Source organism: Chanodichthys erythropterus, chromosome 12 (genome assembly GCF_024489055.1).
Source record: "Chanodichthys erythropterus isolate Z2021 chromosome 12, ASM2448905v1, whole genome shotgun sequence".
Taxonomy (NCBI): Eukaryota; Metazoa; Chordata; class Actinopteri; order Cypriniformes; family Xenocyprididae; genus Chanodichthys; species Chanodichthys erythropterus.
Window position 1 is genome coordinate 49,526,583 of NC_090232.1, and position 20,544 is coordinate 49,547,126.

General features: G+C 44.5%; 1 protein-coding gene across 1 annotated transcript; it reads left to right on the forward strand.

The window, feature by feature from the left end:
• The first annotated feature begins 8,965 nt into the window (after positions 1-8,965).
• Positions 8,966-12,085, forward strand: LOC137032437 (B-cell receptor CD22-like). The gene is made up of 7 exons (XM_067404199.1): positions 8,966-9,008; positions 9,892-10,236; positions 10,335-10,583; positions 10,666-10,923; positions 11,037-11,136; positions 11,538-11,580; positions 11,809-12,085. The coding sequence occupies exons 1-7, from the start codon at positions 8,966-8,968 to the stop codon at positions 11,842-11,844; spliced, it is 1,074 nt and encodes a 357-aa protein (XP_067260300.1). The 3' UTR covers positions 11,845-12,085.
• Positions 12,086-20,544: the final 8,459 nt, after the last annotated feature.

Here is a 20,544-nt window from a genome sequence, read left to right on the forward strand (position 1 = left end):
CTTTGACTAACTTCACTTTACTTTAATATAATAAGTTTATCATTGGTGCCAATAGCCTCGTTGGCAACGTGCTGACATGGGTTTTGGGCATTCGAGTCCTGGCTCATGGACCTTTCCCGATCTCTCTCTTCAACTTTCCAACCACTTCAAATTACTGTCCTATCATAAAAAAGCCAATAAATAATTATGTTTATCATTTTACTCATAATTCAAATAACATTCAAAGAGCATGTTGTAGTCTGTCTCAATTTCAAGTCTTTTTAGGCCATCCAAGAATCAGTCCCTTTGTTCTGCACATACAACACTCCTTCCAGTTTTAGTTCCTTCTTAGGCCTGTTTTGACTTTCCTAGAACATGTACCGGACATTTTGCATTTTTTTTTTTTTTTTTTTTTTTTTTTGCATCATAAGCATATTATTTAATGTTTAAATTAAGAATTAAGCATAAAGCATATAATCATACAAATCTTGATCTTCCTCAAAACACTCTCATTACCCTTTTCACAAAAAAGGCATTCCTTCACATTAATATGTAAGGATGACAGAAATAATGATGGACATTTTATTGTTGCACATTTTCTATTTTTAACAAATGACAGAAGAAAACTGTCTTTGACAGAGAAATATTAAGAGAGGACAGTAAAATAAAAAGTAATAAAAGAACAAAATTATGGAGAGAAAAACTTATTTCAGTTGAAATATATTCTAATATTGTCTAAAATAATATTATTTTGTTGATAATTGCCACATTTATGGCTTTAGTTTAAACCCAGATAACAAGCAACCATTGATACAATGTTAAATCAGTGTTAATGTGTTAATGTTAGCCGCATTAAATCAATATCACTTTTGGACCTGCAATTAAAGTTGAAAAAATGTTAATATATTTCAACAAAAAAATCATTGGTAATGGCATTGAATCAATGTTACAATGTGATGTTGGTTCAACATCATGTTTGCACTCTCAGAAAATGAAACACAACTACAACTGACTTAAAGCCACACAGCCTGAAATCAACTGAAGATAAAATAAGAAAATAAATCTCTCAAGATCTCAGCAGTGTTACATGTACTGTGTCCTGTGACCTAGTTTTTCCCCAGTCTGTCTGATTAGTTCATTTGATCCACCTGTGTCTCGTTCATTATCCCATGACCTTGTTTAGTTCATTTTGTTAGTCACTTGTATTTATACCCTGTGTTTGCCCTCAGTCATGGTCCGTTCTCGTTTGTATCTACACGTGTGTACGCTGTCTCAGAGTCCTGCACGGGTCCATTTTTGGAGACCCGCCCCCGCCCATACCCACAAAATTCAGCACCAGATCCGACCCGTCACCCGTGATAATATCAAAATTAAATCCGCACCCGCCCAGACCCGTTAATATTTGGCCCGTTACCCGACCCGTGCCCGTGATAAATCACACACACTAAAATCATTCCAGTTAAAGTGCTTTATTTTTTATCTCGCACCTCTCTCAACATCACAACATGGGCTTATGAAACATCCTAAACTGCGATTTGTTTTGCGCCATTCAAGTAGCCTACCATCGGCACCTATGGAACCTGATAACTATATGCAAATAGACCTATGAAAAAAAAGAACAAGAAAAAAATACAACCTGAGCCTGTCACTCACAAACAATAGCCTATAGGCCAGCACTTCTCAAAGTCCGGACTCCGGTCCAGATCCGGACCCGCCTCAATTTCGTATTTCAACAGCAGTAATTTTGTTAAGGGATTAAAAGTCTGGATTTCCTACTTTGATAAACACATGCCAGAATCATTTGTTTAGTGTTTTATGTCTTTTTGGAGATGGTCAGAAATTAAAGCGAAGGCGAGATATTTAAAGTTTTCCTCGATGATTCAGTTGCCATGACATCCAGTGAGTGTAATTTGGCGCGAGTCGCGCAACGCGACACTACACTGCAGCAAGCGTTTGAATGGGTGTGGAGCAGTGGTTCTCAACCTGCGGCCCGTCACGAATGTAAATGCGGCTCGCGATATGCCGATCACAATAAAAAAAATAAAAAAAAATTATAGCATACAATTTATTTATTTTTTAAAATTTAAATGAAAGTGAATTAAATAAATATAAATTAGCTATAATGCTTTATTTGTCATATAAAATAATTTTGGTGAGCATTTATTATTTTCATACATCAGGCAATGTAGGCTAATGACGCAATCACTCAGTTAACGAAACAAACACAAGTGCGCGCTTAGGAAGAATTCAAACAGTAGCTATTCATTTTGTAAATTTAAGCCTGGTCAAAAATGGCCAAATTTGTTATTAGAGGAGAAAAACAAAATGAGGAACATACAATGAAGGAACACATGCAAACAAGAAGAGTCGGCATCGAAGGTAAGAAGGATGGAAGAATCAGTTGAGCGAGAAGGACGGCCTTCCTGTTTGCTCTGTAGTAAACTAGGCTACTTGACAAGCAAAACCTACAATTTCAAAAGACTGAACTGTGAAATCGATGTGTTTGTTTGATGTATTTTAAATCAGTAAAAATAACCGCATCAGCGACCCGCGGCTAGAATGAGTCCAACTCTGCGCGCTCTCGCGGATCCGATGCTGCGCGAGGGATTGCGACATGACAGAATGCTTGATATCGTCAGAGACTGTAATTACAGTGCGCTCAGTGTTGTTTGTAAAAAGAGCTGAGTAACCTTTGCTTATTAAGGCGTTTATGTGATTGTTTGGTGACTATTGCGATGCTGTTGAAGAAAGTCATAAAGTCATACAGAATTAAATAGCAACTTAAAGTGATGCATATACAGTTTGTGTGTTCATTGAGCATTACTGATAATTATTGTAAAGCTAATGTCAGTAAGTTAGTTTTTATTTGTTATTTATTGTGTGCAACATCTAGGTATAATAATAGTATTTGCTAATACGATAACATTAAATCTGATTGGTTTGTATTGGTGACGTCATATGTTATATGCGGACTGTGAGACTTTCATTTGGACTATTGTGCGGCCCACTGGGAAAAAAGTTTGAGAACCACTGCTATAGGCCTATGCCTATGCATTTACATTTCCTTAAGGTTACTGTGCAGGAAAAGGATATCGTCCACAGTCCCAGGTTTAAGTTGCGTTCTCCGCTCTTGAATTACAAATCCAGCTGTGGAGAAGTCTCTCTCACTCGCAGCGCTCGATGCTGTGATGGAGAGAACATTCCGCGCAATCATCGCCAGGTTGGGAAATGTTTTCGCATGTTCCTTCCACCACAGCAAAACATCTAAGGATCTCCCTTGGGTGGCTTGAACTCGATGTATGCAGAGACCTCGTCCTCGGGCAGCACAGTGTCATCGCTGGAGTCCTCTATGTCTGACAAACAATCAACTGTTGAAACCAAACGAACTCTCTTCGCAGCTTGATAGCAGATCTTCGCGTTTCTCCTCGAGTTCTATTTAAAAGAAATAGACACATGGATGTATATATTTCACTAAATTATTAATTTGCCCATTAACAATAATCGTTAATTATTAAAGACAAGCAATGGTGGAGGAAGTACTGAATCTCAATAGGCTACTTAAGTAAAAATAACCAGAGACATTTACTTTAGACATAGGCCTATTTAGTTTAGTAATAAGTATCATAATGAAAAAGTACCTTAATGTAAAAGTATTTTAAATGTACTTTAAGTATTATACTTGCATTACAATTTATTGTCTTAATGTCTATATTCTAATTAGGGCTGTAAAACCTAAATCGCGACACACCCCTATTTGAAGTTAACATTATAGCCTAAATAGAAATAGAAATCACAAAGCCTTTTCTTTAAAGTGCCCGCGGGTACCCGACCCGTTGCAGGACTCTGCGCTGTCTCACTCTGTTTGGAATTAAAGTATTGTTTATTGTCATCTTCATCGTTGTTGTGCTTGTTACTACAACCACACGTAACAGAAGAACGGACCAAAACAGTTTTTGCGGCGTTTTGCTTCAGTTTTTATTTCTGTTTATCCCTCATGGCTCTACCTGCAGTCCAGCTCCTCTGCCTGGAGCAGGGAGGCCGCTCGCTGGAACAACACACCAGTGACTTTCTCCAGCTTGCATGCCTGACTCACTTCTCGGACCGCTCGCTCTGTATTTACTATCGTACCGGCCTGAGCGAGCGGTCCAAGGCACGCATTCCAGCGGGCGGTCCAACGGAAGATTTCGCCGCATACGTGGAGTGGGTGCTGGTGAACAACAACTCCCAGTTCACCATCGGCCCCGCTGAGGATGAGACCAGCACCACTCTACATCCAGAGACCAACCATCCGCCATCGAGAGCCTGCCGCAGACCGCGGAGATCAACCTGCCGGGACATTTGAGACCGAACCTGAAGAGAGGACGGAAGGAGTCGTCGCCCCGGGGTGTGAACCGCTAGGTGTGTCTGACCAGGTGCGTGAGCCCGTTACATTGTGTGCCGTCGAGGAAGTGTTAGTGGAGTTCGAGGGCTGGGAAGAGAGCCCCGACCACAACATCACCATGGCATGGCATCGTCATGTCTACTGAAACTTTTTTGTATTTATTGGATGTGTTTGAGGAGGTAAATTCCCCTTGTCTTGTTTCCCCGCTGGTCCCGTCCAGCTCAGAACTGTCTGTGCCCCTGCTGATTCTGTCCAGCCCTGTGTTCCCTCCCAACCCCCCTCTCCCGCCTCCTCAAACCATCTCATCATCTCTGCCTCCCCTGGTACCCTTCAGCCTCTCATCAACTCCATCACGTAGACGTATGGATCCGACTCGACGCTTCAGGCCACCAGTGTCACCGTGGACTGAGGTTCTCCTGGCTCCGTCTCCAGCTTTCGAGTCCAAAACTCCACCACGGCCTGTTGACGCTTCGCCTTCGCCGTGGCTCCTCCCTCCCTCGGGTCTACCGGATACCCTCAGCCTCAAGACTCCACCGGGCTCCCTCGTCCCACAGGCTCTGACTTGGTCAGACGTCGTCCAGCCTGCACCTATGGTTTCGCCTGGCTCCTCCTTCCCCCCTTCTCCTCCTTCGTCCTCGATCGCACCGCCTCCATCTCAGTCTTCAGTTCCCGGATTCCACCTCGGATGCTCGTCGTCCCGGCTCCAGCTCGGTCTTCAGATCCAGCAGTGTCGGTCGGGCTCTCCAGCATTCCAACTCCACCTGGATCACCATCATCGGTGGCTTCTCCATTGGCCGTCCCCAGGGTCGCGCCTCTCATCTCCCCACGATGGTTTTTCCTGTCCTCGACTCCACCCTGGGGCCTCATCATGGTTGGTCTCTGGACCAACATCTGGCTCCTCCTGCTCCAGGCTTCCCCTTGGCTCCTCCCACCCTCCACTCCCCCTTGGACTATTTTTGTTTTCTATGGACTCTTTTTTGTTTTTTCCTTTGCCCTTCGCCCTCCTCCAGAGCCTCCGCCCCCCTCCTCTGTTGGACTCCATACGGCGCGAGGCCGCGCCTACCCGGAGGGGGGCGGTATGTTACATGTACTGTGTCCTGTGTCCTAGTTTTTCCCCAGTCTGTCTGATTAGTTCATTTGATCCACCTGTGTCTCGTTCATTATCCCATCACCTTGTTTAGTTCCTTTTGTTAGTCACTTGTATTTATACCCTGTGTTTGCCCTCACTCATGGTCCGTTCTCGTTTGTATCTACGCTGTCTCACTCTGTTTGGAATTAAAGTATTGTTTATTGTCATCTTCATCGTCGTTGTGCTTGTTACTACAACCACACGTGACAAGCAGAGATTGATTAAGCAACTCCAAAAAGAGCATTACCAGCTTCACTTATAACTAACCAGTTTGGTGCAGCGTTCGTTCCGTGAATAGAATAGGAAAGGCGTAGGACATGCAGCGTAAGCGTTTTGAAGAATGTGGAAAGCAGAAGTACATTCAAGGCAATATTTTGTGAACTCTTAACTCAGCCGGGGCTCGAAGTGAGGATCTTCTTGTTGTGAGGCGACAGTGGCACCATGCCATCCCTGTGACAGAACACCAAACCCTCAATTATAATAAAGAAGAAAGCTCAAGAAGAAAGCGTGGATATACCTGCTGTCGCCTTCTCTGAACAGCGGGATCATTCTTAAAATCATAATTGTCCTAATACTAAATCCTATTTATACTAACTTAAAGGGTTTGTTCACCTAAAAATGAAAAATCTGTCATTAATTACTCACCCTCATGTCGTTCCACACCCGTAAGACCTTCGTTAAGCTTCGGAACACAAATTAAGTTGAAATCTGATGGCTCCGTGAGGTCTTCATAGGGAGCAATGACATTTCCTCTCTCAAGATCCATTAATTTACTAAAAACATATTTAAATCAGTTCATGTGAGTACAGTGGTTCAATATTAATATTATAAAGCGATGAGAATAAAAAAAATCCCCCCAAAAAACTAAATAACGACTTATTTAGTGATGGCCGATTTCAAAACACTGCTTCAGGAAGCATCGGATCAGAAATGAATCAGTGTATCGAATCATGATTCGGATCGCGTGTCAAACTGCAAAACTGCTGAAATCACGTGACTTTGGAGCTCTGAACAGCTGATTCGACACACTGATTCATTATGCTCTGATGCTTAATGAAGCAGGGTTTTTGAAATCTGCCATCACTATGTAAGTCATTATTTAGTTTTTTTTTTTTTGGTGCACCAAAAATATTCTCGTCACTTTATAATATTAATTTTGAACCAATGTACTCACATGAACTGATTTAAATATGTTTTTAGTACCTTTATGGATCTTGAGAGAGGAAATGTCATTGCTCCCTATGAAGGCCTCACGGAGCCATCGGATTTCAACTAAAATATCTTAATTTGTGTTCCGAAGAATAACGAAGGTCATACGGGTTTGGAACGGCATACAGCAACCAACTGCATCAAGTTTTAAAACCCCTGCTGAACACAGTCATTTTGTGTCATAAGTGAAACTGAGATTTGCTTGATAAATCATTTAAGTGCTACAGACTTATATCACACACATTCATGTTGAGTCCCTGATATTACAGCAACTCATTAAAAAACTTCACAACAAAAACCTCAGTGTTAAATTAACTTTAACTTTGAGTTTATTTGAGTCAACACTCAAGAGTGTTAAAATTAACAATGAAGAAGTTTTAAGATATACTTAAGATAATTAAGTGATTAATTGAGTGATGACTGACCATTATTGAAGACACCTGATGATAACAAGCAGAATCACTGAAAGGGAAAATTACACGTTAGGTCACCATTATGGTAATCAGTATTTAGTTTAGTTTGTCTGTTGACCCTTGACTTTTTAACATTAAGTTTTTTTTTTTTTTTTTTGGCAGTTATAGCTGAGCTATAGCCAAGAAAAAGTGTGATTAGGTGTTGTTGATTAGGTTTTGACAATCACCATTTTTACCTGTTAGATTTAGATTTACCTTATTGATTACAGTAACCCTGTGCTTCTACAGCAGAAGATTGAGCATTTTCATTATAATCAGAAGAATTTCTTCAAAGTTGTTCTGATCAAAAAAAAAAAAAAAAAAAAAACACTGAGAAAGTCCTTCTTTAAAAAATACACATGCATCAAGATTCATATGAATTTCAACTACGGTGACAAACAGAGTTTACAGATCAACTCTGAACATCAAAAAACAAGCTACTAAAAAGTCACATAAAAACAACAAAAATAAAATAAAATAATAAGAATAAAAGCAATCACTAAGACAATTTAACTCAGAATGTATTCATGCTGCAATGAGTTTTGAAGGGTGGCACCCAGAATGCTGCTGTAATCAAAGTCAGAGACTGGGCTCTAAATGATTTCAGTGATTCAGGTCACTGCATGATGATTAATGTCAAAACATAACTATCACCACCTGCTAGTGCTCAGTTTTTTCTTTGCTCACCTGTTATACCTCAGATACAGCAACCACACAATTTAATATTAAAGAATCAAGGGTCAAGAGCCCAACTAAAACAAACACATATCACAATAATGGTGACTCTTTCCTACTGTGATTATGATCGTTATCACCAGTTGTCTTCACTAATGTTCAATCACGGATGTGTTTATACGGACAAGTGCTTCAATCTATCGCTCTGTTGCAGAGACTCTTTATTTGTTAGGTTGAAATCACAAAACAAAATAGCTACACATAAACGTATCCCTGCTCTTGATATACAATCTTAATGAACATCTTTGGTTTTAATGAGAAAAAAAAAATCATACATGGTTGGGTTAGAACCCAGAATCTCTTGCACGCTAAAAAAAAATGCCACCACCGGTCCATCAGGACAATCTGATATCAACTGCGGATCCTCGTATTTATTAACTAATGTACATACTCTCGGGACTAATGGCACATACACATTCTTTTCCCACCCACTTTTTAAAACAAAGTTACGCCACTGGTGTGGACTCAAACCTGTACAGCAAATCATCAACACCCTCTACTCATGCTTCCTCTTCCTACTTCTTCCTGGTCTGTTTTCATCATTTCATACATTTCTGATTGAAGAGTGACTCACTGAAACACGGTAGAACAATTTCAAATTTCTCTGTTTTTAGTTCAGTCACATTACTTAAAACATTGGTAAAGTAATTTTTCTTTTTCTTTTTTTTTGTTCTTGCTTGATTTATTTTAAATGTTTAGCAGTTACATTAGTAAATATTCTAATGCATAGTCTAATTAAGTCTGTACATTTGCATTTGTTTGTTTTGATTTTTGTTTGTTTGTTTGTTTTTTACTTGTGTATATTTTTCATGATACCCTGGTCATAAATTATTATAATATTCATTATTACAGTGACGCTGTGCACTGTCAAAGAGGGATGAAAAATGGTCAAGAAATGTTTAACTGTTTGGGGCACATACAGTTTATTAATAGTATAAGCGGGCCATAAAAAATGTATTTAAAAAAAAAAGTATGATATAACCATTGTTTAGACTTATAGGTAAAAGTTTGCATTATATTAAATGAAGGTATTGTAACTGCCTGGTTGTTGTAGGTGTTGCTATCATGATGTTGGTCAGAATGGTTCCTGCTTTTCCTCTGATGTTTCTGCTCATGATTCACGGTGAGTCACTGATGTTACAGCAATGTGTGCAGCTCTTCTTCATCACCCTCCACTCATCCTTTTACTTTAGTCAGTAGAATCAGTTCAGTGGTTTATAGTGTTGAAATGCTTCAGAATCTTCACCTTCATTTATAGCGCGTTATACAGCACAGACATTGTTTCAAATCAGCAGTACAGTTATAAAGAGGAAAACAATGATCAATGATATAACAAAAAATATAGAGCTAAGTATCATCAGCACAACAGTGAACATGATTATGTCAAAACAAAACCAACAACACCTGATCACATTTTCTCTTGGCTTGTCTGACTGTTATAACTCAGTTATAGCAGCTGGCCAAAATCTAGTGTTTAAAATGCAAGGGTCATGAGCCAGGCTATAATAAACACTGATCACCATGAGCAACATTAGAGGGGGGCATCACTGCATAACCGACGTGCTGCGAGGACAATAAAATATTAGTTAGCTTACTCCTCATTTAAAGAACAACTTGTTTAACACAAAATACTTCTCGACTCACGAAACATACTATTTTTTTCTCACTATGGGTCACAAGAGAAATATTAAGAAAATAAATTAGATTCATCTCACATCGTCTCTAAGAGAATATGCGCCGTTATTGCAGCGCCGGATGCCAAAATACCTTGGGTTGTGTTTGTTTTCTTCTAAAACAGTTGAAAAGTAAGTAGATCAGTTGTTAAGGTCTTTCTGTATGTAGAAATAATATCATTCCACACAATGTGAAATACCGCTTGTTTTATTTTCCACAGTGTCAAGACTGTTTTCTTTAATTTTCTGTAAGTGTAAAGAAGCAACATTCCAAGAGTTTCCATGTCCAAGTGTATCTGACAAAACAACATCTTCATTCTTTTTATGTTTCAGGGGTTTCTAGTGCTGATTGGGGTGTGAGTTACAGTCCTTCACACATCTGTGCACTAAAGAACTCATCAGTGACAATGAACTGCACTTATACATACCCTACTGGATATCAGATCGAGAATGTGTACTGGGCCAAATTGTTAATACATGGTTTAGAGCCTCCAGATCTTTCTGAGGACCCTGAATACAGTCAGAGGCTTCAGTATCTGGGAGATAAACAGCAGAACTGCAGCATGAGACTGAGTCATGTGACACTGAAGGATGCAGACATGTACTATTTTAGATTCACCACTAATGTAACAGGAGGAAAATGGCTTGGTAAACCTGGAGTGACTCTTAATGTCACAGGTGACTTTCATGAGGTTTCTCTCTTCTTCTGTGCATTATGTTGAATAATAATCAGTGTATGCCAGCAGCACTAGATATAATGTGTGTGTTGTGTTCAGATCTTCAGGTGGAGTCTCCTGAGAGAGTGACAGAGGGAGATTCAGTCCGTCTGACATGTAAAAGCAGCTGCACTCTGACTGACAGAGCAACATTCATCTGGTACAGAAACTCACAGCCATTAACTGAGAGAAGAGACAGAAACAATGAACTCCTGCTGCAGTCAGTCAGAAGAGAGGATGCAGGCAGATATAGCTGTGCTGTACACGGACACAATCACATCTCTCCTGCTGTTCAGATCAGTGTCACACGTATGTATTCGTTAAAAAAAAAAAAAAAAAAAAAAAAGGAAATCTTGTTTAGATGAGATGATACAATTTTTGTCTGTTTTAGATCCTCCAAAGAGTGTCTCAGTGTCCATCAGTCCATCTGGTGAAATAGTGTCAGGAGATTCAGTGACTCTGATCTGCAACAGTGATTCAAACCCTCCTGCTCTGAACTTCAGCTGGTTTAAAGGAGGAACGTTTGTAGGATCTGGAAGAATCTACAGCATCTCAAAGATCAGCTCTGATGACAGTGGAGAATACAAGTGCAAGTCCGAAAATCAACATGGAGAGAAATACTCTGATAATGTGACTTTAAACGTCATGTGTGCGTTTTATGAATCATATTTTCGATGTACACCTGCATACACATCTATTTTGTTAGTGTATTTTGTCGTTCAGTCCTGATAAACAGCTGATATGTGTTTTTGTCTATTTCAGCAGAAAGATCTGTCTCGTGGTCTGCAGGGTTTGGTATTGGTTTTGGTGTTGGTGTTGGACTCTGTGGAGCATCTGCTGCTCTCATTGTTTTGTATATTCGGTAAGACGTCCTTTACAAAATTGAACTGCAGTGTAAATGTAGTGTTACTGTGCTACAATAATCAAAGTATACCTGTTTACCACATTTGTACTACAGTTTAAATATGCAGTTATTTACACAATAGATTGTTTCACATATTTTTCAATGTATTCAAACCAGATAATAAATTGATCATAAATATGTGGAAATATATTTTGTTTCCATAAGGGGAGGGGTTTGTGTGAGCTAGTAAGAATTAACATTTTAAACAACATTGTTGTAAACACACATTGTAAAGTGTCTTTAAAATTCCTGAATGTCTTCATCTATGTGAATCATGGTTCCATCCAGTTAAAAAGCTAAGTTAATATAAGCATATGAAACTCTTTTAATGTGCTGTTTATTCATCTTTCTTTTGACAGTCATACAAAAAGGATGAAAAGATCTGCTGTAAGGTTTTCTCAGGTGAGATGAATTATACCTATAATTATATATTCAGCTGTTTTGAGTCATGCAGAGATTTTAAGTGTGTAAGACACATATGTCTAATTTCCAGACACCTGATTCTTCAGTTTTAGATCCAAGAGTTTCTATAATCCAGTAAAAACTGATTTACATGAAGATCCTCTGAACATTAAAGGCAGTATTGTTAGACTGCCAAATGTTTAAACCCTTCTGTCTTTGTCCCTATAGATTGTGGATCCCAGTGCTGAAATATATATAGAGTAAGGCTGGCTTGATTTCCTGACAGATCTGAATTCATCAACTTTTACAGGAACAGACACCGTGCAATAAAACAATACATCTGCAAACACTGAGTTGAGGTCATGAAGCAAGGGCACATAATCTTCTCTGCTCACGAACAGTCTAATACGAACAGTAAAAGTGTAACTATTTTTTTTTCCTTTTAATTATTTCCCTGAAGTAAAAACAAAATTGTGTTATTTAGGGGGAATTTTAGTTTTAAATATAAAACCTGATTAATTTCGCTCTCACTCTGTGTAAGATTATATGTGTTTATTTTGGTCAATTTTGACAATGAACAGCAGGTGTGTATGGTGTACATTTTAGGACATCATCAGACCTATACATAGTCATACAGCAATAAGGCTTTAAAATAATATATTGTACTAAGTACAATATAGAAAAGACTTGACTAGACTGGATTGATGAATTGACCCTTCGAATACGCCATTTTGTCTGACAAAGCAGTCAGGAGTTAGAAGATTAACCTCGGTGGACTTGATCTTTGCGAAAGGGTCAATTGCAGAACTGGTGCAAACATATCCACACTGCTATGATTAGATGCTTTCTGAACTGCTGTCATTCTTGTTGTGTGCACATATTTATAGAAATGCTGCTCTCAGTAGCATCTGATGCCTTTATGTCTGATGCCTTTTAGTCTGAGGCTGTTTCGTCTGATGCCTAATTGTACGAGTCTGAGCTGTGATGCCATTTTGTCCATGACTGTAGCCTTTTAGTCTGAGGCATGACGCCATTTCGTTGTATGACTGAAGTCTGAGGATGGGTGTGATAGGTGTGACCTTTTTTATAACCACTTAGACTCATTGAATTTACTCATTTTTTATTGTTCAGATTTCAAGTCACCAGCTTTTGAACCATACATTTTCATACACACTGTTCACGAATTAGAAGTCTAAAACACATTTTTTGCCCAGCCCTATGTCATATGTCGGGTCAGGGATTGCGCTTCCACGGTAAGTCCCTGGAGCCATGTGGATTACTTTTATGATGGATGGATGCACTTCTTTTGGGCTTCAAAATCATGAGTGCTATTCACTACCATTATAAATCTTGGATGAGCCAGGATATTTTTTAATATAACTCCAATTATGTTCATCTGAAAGAAAATAGTCATATACATCTAGGATGGCATGAGGGTGAGAAAATCACCCACAAGATAATTTTCATCTTTGGGAAAATTATGCCTTTAATTTTGTTGTACAAAAAACAAAATGTCATGTTTCTTGTATCCACATAGTATAGGTGATTATGATTTTTGTTCTGAACTGTGCTTAATTGTCACACATCCTCCTTGATACTTAATTTGTTTTCATCGCTCATGAGCATTTTCAGTTTAATATTTAAATGGTTTGAAAGTTGCTCCTTTTTTAATCGGATGCTTTAAATGCTTGTGGTCAAATCAAAATGAAACACGATTTGTAGAATTTCATCAATGCAGTTGTTGCATTTATGCCATTTATTGACTTGCATACATGAGGCTTGAAAGGCCACTGCTGTGTAAATTGAGTATACAAGAACGTAATAAAACCAGGCTGATGGACTTACTGTTTGTTGAATATCTGAATATCTGTTTTTTGATATCTTCAAGGTCAGTGCTGTTGCACAAAAACTTGAACAGCCATTTCTTGAAATATGTCAGTATCATTGTTTTGTCTCAAGATGCACACCAGTAATATTTTTTTCTAAGGCACATTTATAAAAATGACTTAAATGTCCTAATTAGTCTAAGCCCTATCTGTGAAACCGGGCCTTAAATAAGTATGAGAGGGATGTATATTGACTGTGAGACCATCCACAAGGAGAACAAGATACTGAGAGCTCAGATACAAAATTAAGCCTAACATAAATTCCGATCCTAATTAAATTACTCCCTTGTGCTTTTTTTTCTAACATATCATATCATACTCACAGTATCCATCATCCTTCTGCCATCCCTCACACTCATTTGCAAACTGTGGTCATTAGAATTAGTCCATCTTTTGTATAAGATAATTGTTTCATGAGATTTTTAAGTCAGCACTGTCCTCTAGTGGTCAGGAGCATTTGTGTTGGGTTGTTGTGACTATTCTTTTTGAACATTTGTTTGCTTTGTAAATTTGTGGAGATTAGACCCAGCCAAAATACACTGACTAAGAAAGGATGGATTAAGTACTATCACAGGTGTTAATTTGCTTGTGCAATACATCAAATTATGTTTGTTGGCATATTTTCCTAGAATTATTTGAACAAAAAGAACAGCAGCCATATTAGTTTTCACAAATATAATCAATATAACATTCTTCATTTATACAAAGGAACAACTGTTAAAGGATTAGTTCTAGGGGTGTAACGATACGCTCAGGTCACAATACGATACGCATCTCGATACAGAGTTCACGATACGATACGTATCACGATATTTTGAACAAAATGAAACTGAAATTCAAACAAGATTTATTAAAAAAAACAAACAAATTTCAATAATTTTCCTTGTTGTACATACAAGATCACATTTCAATAAAAATAAATAAATATAAAATTTTAATAAAAACCTTCTGTATTCAAATTAACAGTTGAATAGGGCTGTCTTGTCACTGAAAAAAAAAAAATGTTAAATTTAACATGAACTTAGAATTATGAATAGGGGCCGTTCACATGTCGCGTCTAAAAACGCGTGGAAGGCGCGGCCGGCTTCTCCTTCTTTCCAAAGCAATTGCGCTCCCGTGGCGTCGGTCGTTGCTATGCAACCATGAACTGAGCTCTCCAAGAGGATCAATATGTTTCTGCAAAGGATAAATGATTTCTAGCCCTTGCATTAGTTTTACTACGAGATATATTGATGGAGATAAGATATAAAAACCACCATGTACAGCTATGATCAGCTGTTCGGCTGAGCTTTTGATGTTTTGTTACGGAAAGGCCATAGCTGATCGGTTGATTCTTGTCACACGACCTGCGGTGCGCTTGCGGCATTCTGAGAAGTTGAGAATTGCACGCGCGGCGCGACCGCGTTGATCCCATTATGAGCGCGCCTGCCGCGCGGCTACATTTGAAAATAATAACTGACTTGCACGCGCAAAAGATGTAATATGTGAACGGCCCCACAGAACTTCTTAAAGCAAAGCATCGCAAGCCTCTTTTGCTTTTCTGTGAGCACAGCTGTTGCTGTGCACTGCGGTGAAAGAAAGCCACGACTTTTCTCACGCGACCATGCAAGAGACTGACATGAGAAACGTTTAAACCTGCTTGCAAGATTCAATGTGTGCCCGAAACACTTACTGAACTAGAGAGCTGATTGAGACACACCATCTACGATAAATCGTTACACCCCTAATACTTATAGTAATTTAAAAATGTGGTAGCATTGGATCTGGACAGGAAGGATAACGTCTCGGTTACGTATGTAACCCTCGTTCCCTGAAGGAGGGAACGGAGACGTACGTCAGTAGTGACCGACGAATTGGGATATCGCTTAGAGAGCCCTATCATCTTCGTGTAAACTAAAACAAGCCAATGGAATTGGCGTGCGATATTTGCATAATGCGCACCGCCCCCGTCAGGTGTATATAAATAGGAAGCAGATGCAATCGCACTCTGTTTTTCGCTGAGGAGACAACTGGTGTCCGCGCTACAGCGAGGGTACAGAAACTGTGGCGACGGGACGTACGTCTCCGTTCCCTCCTTCAGGGAACGAGGGTTACATACGTAACCGAGACGTTCCCTTTCAGTCGGTCACGTTCGACGTACGTCAGTAGTGACCGACGAATTGGGATCCCAACTAAAGCGCCACAGTTACGAAACCCCTTCCAGTGCCCAGCGCAAGCTCAGCCGCCCATAGCACCGGCTGGCGGTGAAGGGGGCGAGCTTACACCGAGAGAGTCTACTGCTGTCTAACCACTACCCACTAAGTAAACTAGACACACTGGGGAAGCGAACCCGTAAGGGACGCTGCGGAAACCACTACCTACCCCATGGGGGAGGAGTTTACGTGGGAATACACACATGGACTGGCCCGGGGGGGCAGTACGCATATGGAGTCCCTGGGATGGCTCCACCTGGTTAGGGGGAGACTCATCTGACAGGTGACAGCAGAGCTGGCTCTGCTAAGGGAAAGACACGGACTCGGCCCGTAGGGAGTTTTAAACCGTGGAAAATACACATATGGGACCGCTCACGTAGAGGGGTCACGACATATGGGCCCCAGCCAACAGACAGCGTCAGCGACGGATGTAGGCCTGGCATCAGACACTCCGCAATGTCCGAGCCGAAGGGGGAGGCGGAGGAACTCGACAGGGTTCGCCAAGCGGGGAACACGACTGGAGAGAAAGTATGCACGTATCCGGCCAGTGGCGGGAATGGCATTGCAAGCCGACACTTAGAGTGGGTACAACACGTCTACCGACTAGTGGATGCGAGTACACGTGAGGATACCGGCTCTACACGTAGGCTATAAAACCTAGCGAACATGTTAGGTGTCGCCCAGCCCGCAGCTCTACAGATATCTGTCAGCGAGGTGCCATGAGCCAGCGCCCAGGAAGAGGCCACCCCTCTGGTGGAGTGGGTTCTCAACCCGAGCGGGCAAGGCACGCCCTGGGATTCGTACGCCAAGGGGATGGCATCCACTATCCAGTGGGCCATCCTCTGCTTGGAGACAGCCTTTCCCTTCTGCTGGCCTCCGTAACAGATGAAGAGCTGATCTGAGGTCCTGAAGCTTCGCGTTCTGTCCACGTAAACGCGCAGAGCGCGGACGGGACAGAGCAAAGCTAGGGCTGGGTCTGCCTCCTCTGAGAGCAGCGCTTGCAGGTTCACTACCTGATCTCTGAAGGGAGTGGTAGGAACCTTGGGCACGTATCCAGGCCGGGGTCTCAGGATGACGTGAGAATCACCGGGCCCGAATTCTAGGCACGTTTCGTCGACCGAAAAAGCATGCATATCAGATCGTGTTTCCCCAGGGACTTACCCACAACTGCATGGTGATGTGCGGCAATAGCGGCAACATGCACCTAGAGGGTGGAGGGAGACAGCCTTCGCTCCAACCCATCTTGCAGAAAGGAAAGCACGGATCCGACCGAACATGATCGGGGGTCCTCTCGGCGAGAGGCGCACCATTCGACGAACAGGTTCCACTTCAACGGATAGAGATTCCTAGTGGAAGGAGCTCTAGCGGAAGTGAAGGTGTCTACAACCGCTTGCGGGAGATCACTCAGAACCTCCGCATCCCGTCCAGGGACCACACGTGGAGGTTCCACAGATCGGGACGCGGGTGCCACAGGGTGCCCCGTCTCTGAGTCAGGAGGTCCTTCCTCAGAGGAATCGGCCAGGGAGGGGCTGTCGCGAGGAGGATGAGGTCTGAGAACCAGGTCCGAGTGGGCCAGTATGGAGCCACTAACAGAACCTGCTCCCCGTCCTCCCTGACCTTGCACAGGAGTTGTGCGAGAAGGCTCACTGGGGGAAACGCATATTTGCGCAGACCCGGGGGCCAGCTGTGTGCCAGGGCATCCGTGCCGAGCGTGCCGCCGGTCAGGGAATAAAACCACTGGCAGTGGGCAGTTTCTGGGGAGGCAAACAGGTCTACCTGAGCCTCGCCGAAATGCTGCCAAATCAGCTGAACCGCCTGGGGGTGGAGCCGCCACTCGCCCGCAAGTGGAGGCTGCCGTGACAGCTCGTCGGCTGCACGGTTGAGCACACCTGGGACATGAGTGGCCCGAAGGGACCTCAGATACTTCTGACTCCACAACAAGAGATGGCGGGCGAGTTGCGACATGCGACGGGAGCGTAGACCACCCTGACGGTTGATGTACGCAACGGCCGCAGTGCTGTCTGAGCGGACTAGAACGTGCTTGCCTGACAACAGCTTCTTGAAGCGGGCCAACGCAAGACGTACCGCTAGCAACTCGAGGCAATTGATATGCCAATGCAGCTGAGGCCCCGTCCAAAGACCTGCCACTGCATGCCCGTTGTACGTGGCCCCCCATCCCGTGGCAGAGGCATCTGTGGAGACCACAGCATGCCTGGACACTTGTTCGAGGGGTACTCCGGCCCGCAGGAACGAAGGGTCCGACCACCGGACAAGGGTGCGACGGCAGCTCGGTGTCATGGGGACACGGAGCGTGCCGCACTGCCACGCCCATCTCGGGACCCGGCCGCGGAGCCAGTGTTGAAGCGGTCTCATATGAAGCAATCCGAGCGGCGTGACCGCGGCTGCAGATGCCATATGCCCCAGGAGCCTCTGAAAATCTTTCAGTGGAGCCGCTGTCCTGCGCTTGAGCGAACTCAGGCAGTTCAACACCGACTGGACGCGCGCCTCAGTGAGACGCGCAGTCCGTGCAACCGAGTCTAGCTCGAGACCGAGATAAGAGATCCTCTGCCCGGGGGCGAGTTTGCTCTTATCCCAGTTGACCCGAAGACCCAACCGGCTGAGGTGAGCTAAAACCATGTCCCTGTGTTCGCACAACTGCTCTCGCGAGCTGGCCAGGATCAGCCAGTCGTCGAGATAGTTGAGAATACGAACGCCCTGTTCCTTGAGGGGAACAATGGCCGCCTCCGCAACCTTCGTAAAGACGCGGGGTGACAGGGCCAGCCCGAAGGGTAGGACTTTGTACTGATATGCCCGACCCTCGAACGCAAACCGGAGGAAGGGTCTGTGTCGAGGCAGAATCGAGACATGAAAGTACGCGTCCTTCAGGTCTATTGCTGCAAACCAATCCCGGGGACGGACGCATTCGAAAATGCGCTTCTGCGTGAGCATCTTGAACGGCATCTCGTGAAGGTACCGGTTCAGGACGCGCAGATCCAGGATTGGCCGTAGCCCACCGCCCTTTTTCGGTACAATGAAGTAGGGGCTGTAGAACCCCGACTTCATATCGGCTGGAGGGACCGGCTCGATTGCATCCTTCGCCAGCAGGACAGCAATCTCCGCCCGGAGAACAGGTGCACTGTCCAACGACACCTGAGTGAAGTGGACACCCCTGAAAACCGGGGGACGCCGGGCGAACTGAATCGCATAGCCGAGTCTGACAGTGCGAATGAGCCAGCGGGACGGGCTGGGAAGCGTGATCCACGCCTCCAGACTCCGAGCCAGCGGGACCAAAGGCACCACAGACGCACCGGGGGTGGGGCAGCAAGGCAGAGAGGGACCCGACTCGGACGGCATGGAAGCGGCCCGGAGTGAGGTCGGACTCTGCGAGGCAGCAGTGCGAATGGGAGACGGCGCACGGGACGCGGTCTGCGCCATCACACTGCCGCCTACTGGCGGAATGGGAGGGGGTTGCGAGTGGCGAGGCGGGGCCTGGCACACTGGCGAACACGCCCTCCTGTGACCTGGAGTTTGAGGAAACTGCTCTTTTTGTGGCAAAGTGGGTACCGCTGGACTCCGGAGAGCCAGCAGCGGTAGATAGACAGCCGCCACAAAATCCCCCCGGCCCTCCTCCGGGGGTGGGAGAGCAGATGGAATACTCTCCCAAAGGGCAGGAACCTTCCGCTCCAGGTCGCCCGTCTCCGGGCCGAGTTTTCCCCGACCGCTTGCCACCTGGTTGGCAGAGACGGGCTGGGCACCACGTCTGCGACCGGCACCCTGCTGTTTGGCTGGTGTAGGCTGCTGCTTTGCCAACTTAGCAGGGGCGGAGGAAGACGCAGGCGGGCGCCCTCGGCGACGAGCGGGCTGAGGCTGAGCCACGGTCGGCTGGGTGGAGGCAGCAGCGGACCGCCGTGGCATGACATGTCTGATAGCCTCAACCTGCTTCTGTGCAGCGGAGAACTGTTGGGCACAGCTCTCCACCGCGTCGCCGAAAAGGCCGACCGGAGACACGGGGGAATCCAGGAACCGACGTTTGTCGGTCTCCCTCATGTCTGCCAAGGTCAGCCAGAGGTGGCGTTGCTGGGCTACCAGAGTAGACATCGCCTGGCCAACAGAACGCGCTGTCACCTTCGTTGCCCGGAGGGCAAGGTCAGTGGCAGCGCGCAGCTCCCCAAGCAGCTGTTGGTCAGGACCTTCCTGGGGCATCTGCGACAGCGCTTTTGCCTGATAGACCAGCAAAAGGGCCATCGCGTGCAGGGCAGAGGCAGCCTGCCCACAGGCCCTGTAAGCTTTCTCAGTCAGACCGGCTGAGAATTCACAGGCCTGGGACGGGAGACGCGGCTTACCACGCCAGCCAGCGGCCGTTGGACACAACTGCGTCGCAACAGACCGCTCGACTGGCGGGATCCTCGCGTACCCCCTGGCTAGCCCGCCGTCCAGGGAGGTGAAGGCGGACAAGGGACCAGGCCCTGTACGAGCCCCATGCGGAGCTTGCCAAGACCTGGTCACCTCATCGTGTACCTCCGGGAAGAAAGGCATTGGGGCGGGACGCTGGATTCGACCAGCGCGACCCCCCCCCAAGTACCAATCGTCCAACCGAGATGGGCCGTGACAGGGTGGAGGGTTCCACTCAAGCCCGACGCACAAGGCGGCCCGGGAGAGCACAGCCGTGAGCTCGGGATCCGACTCGGGCAACGCTACCGTCCCGGGCGGCAGCGCGTCCGAATCCTCCCCCGAGGACTCAGGCTCACCTTCCGATGCAGCGATCGACATCCGATCCGCCGCCGGCACACCAAAGGTAACGGCTGGACAGTCCGTAGAGGGCCCAGCGGAAACCAACGGTGGCACGATGGGTTGCGGTGCTGATGAGGCGGCAGGGGCCCGAGGAG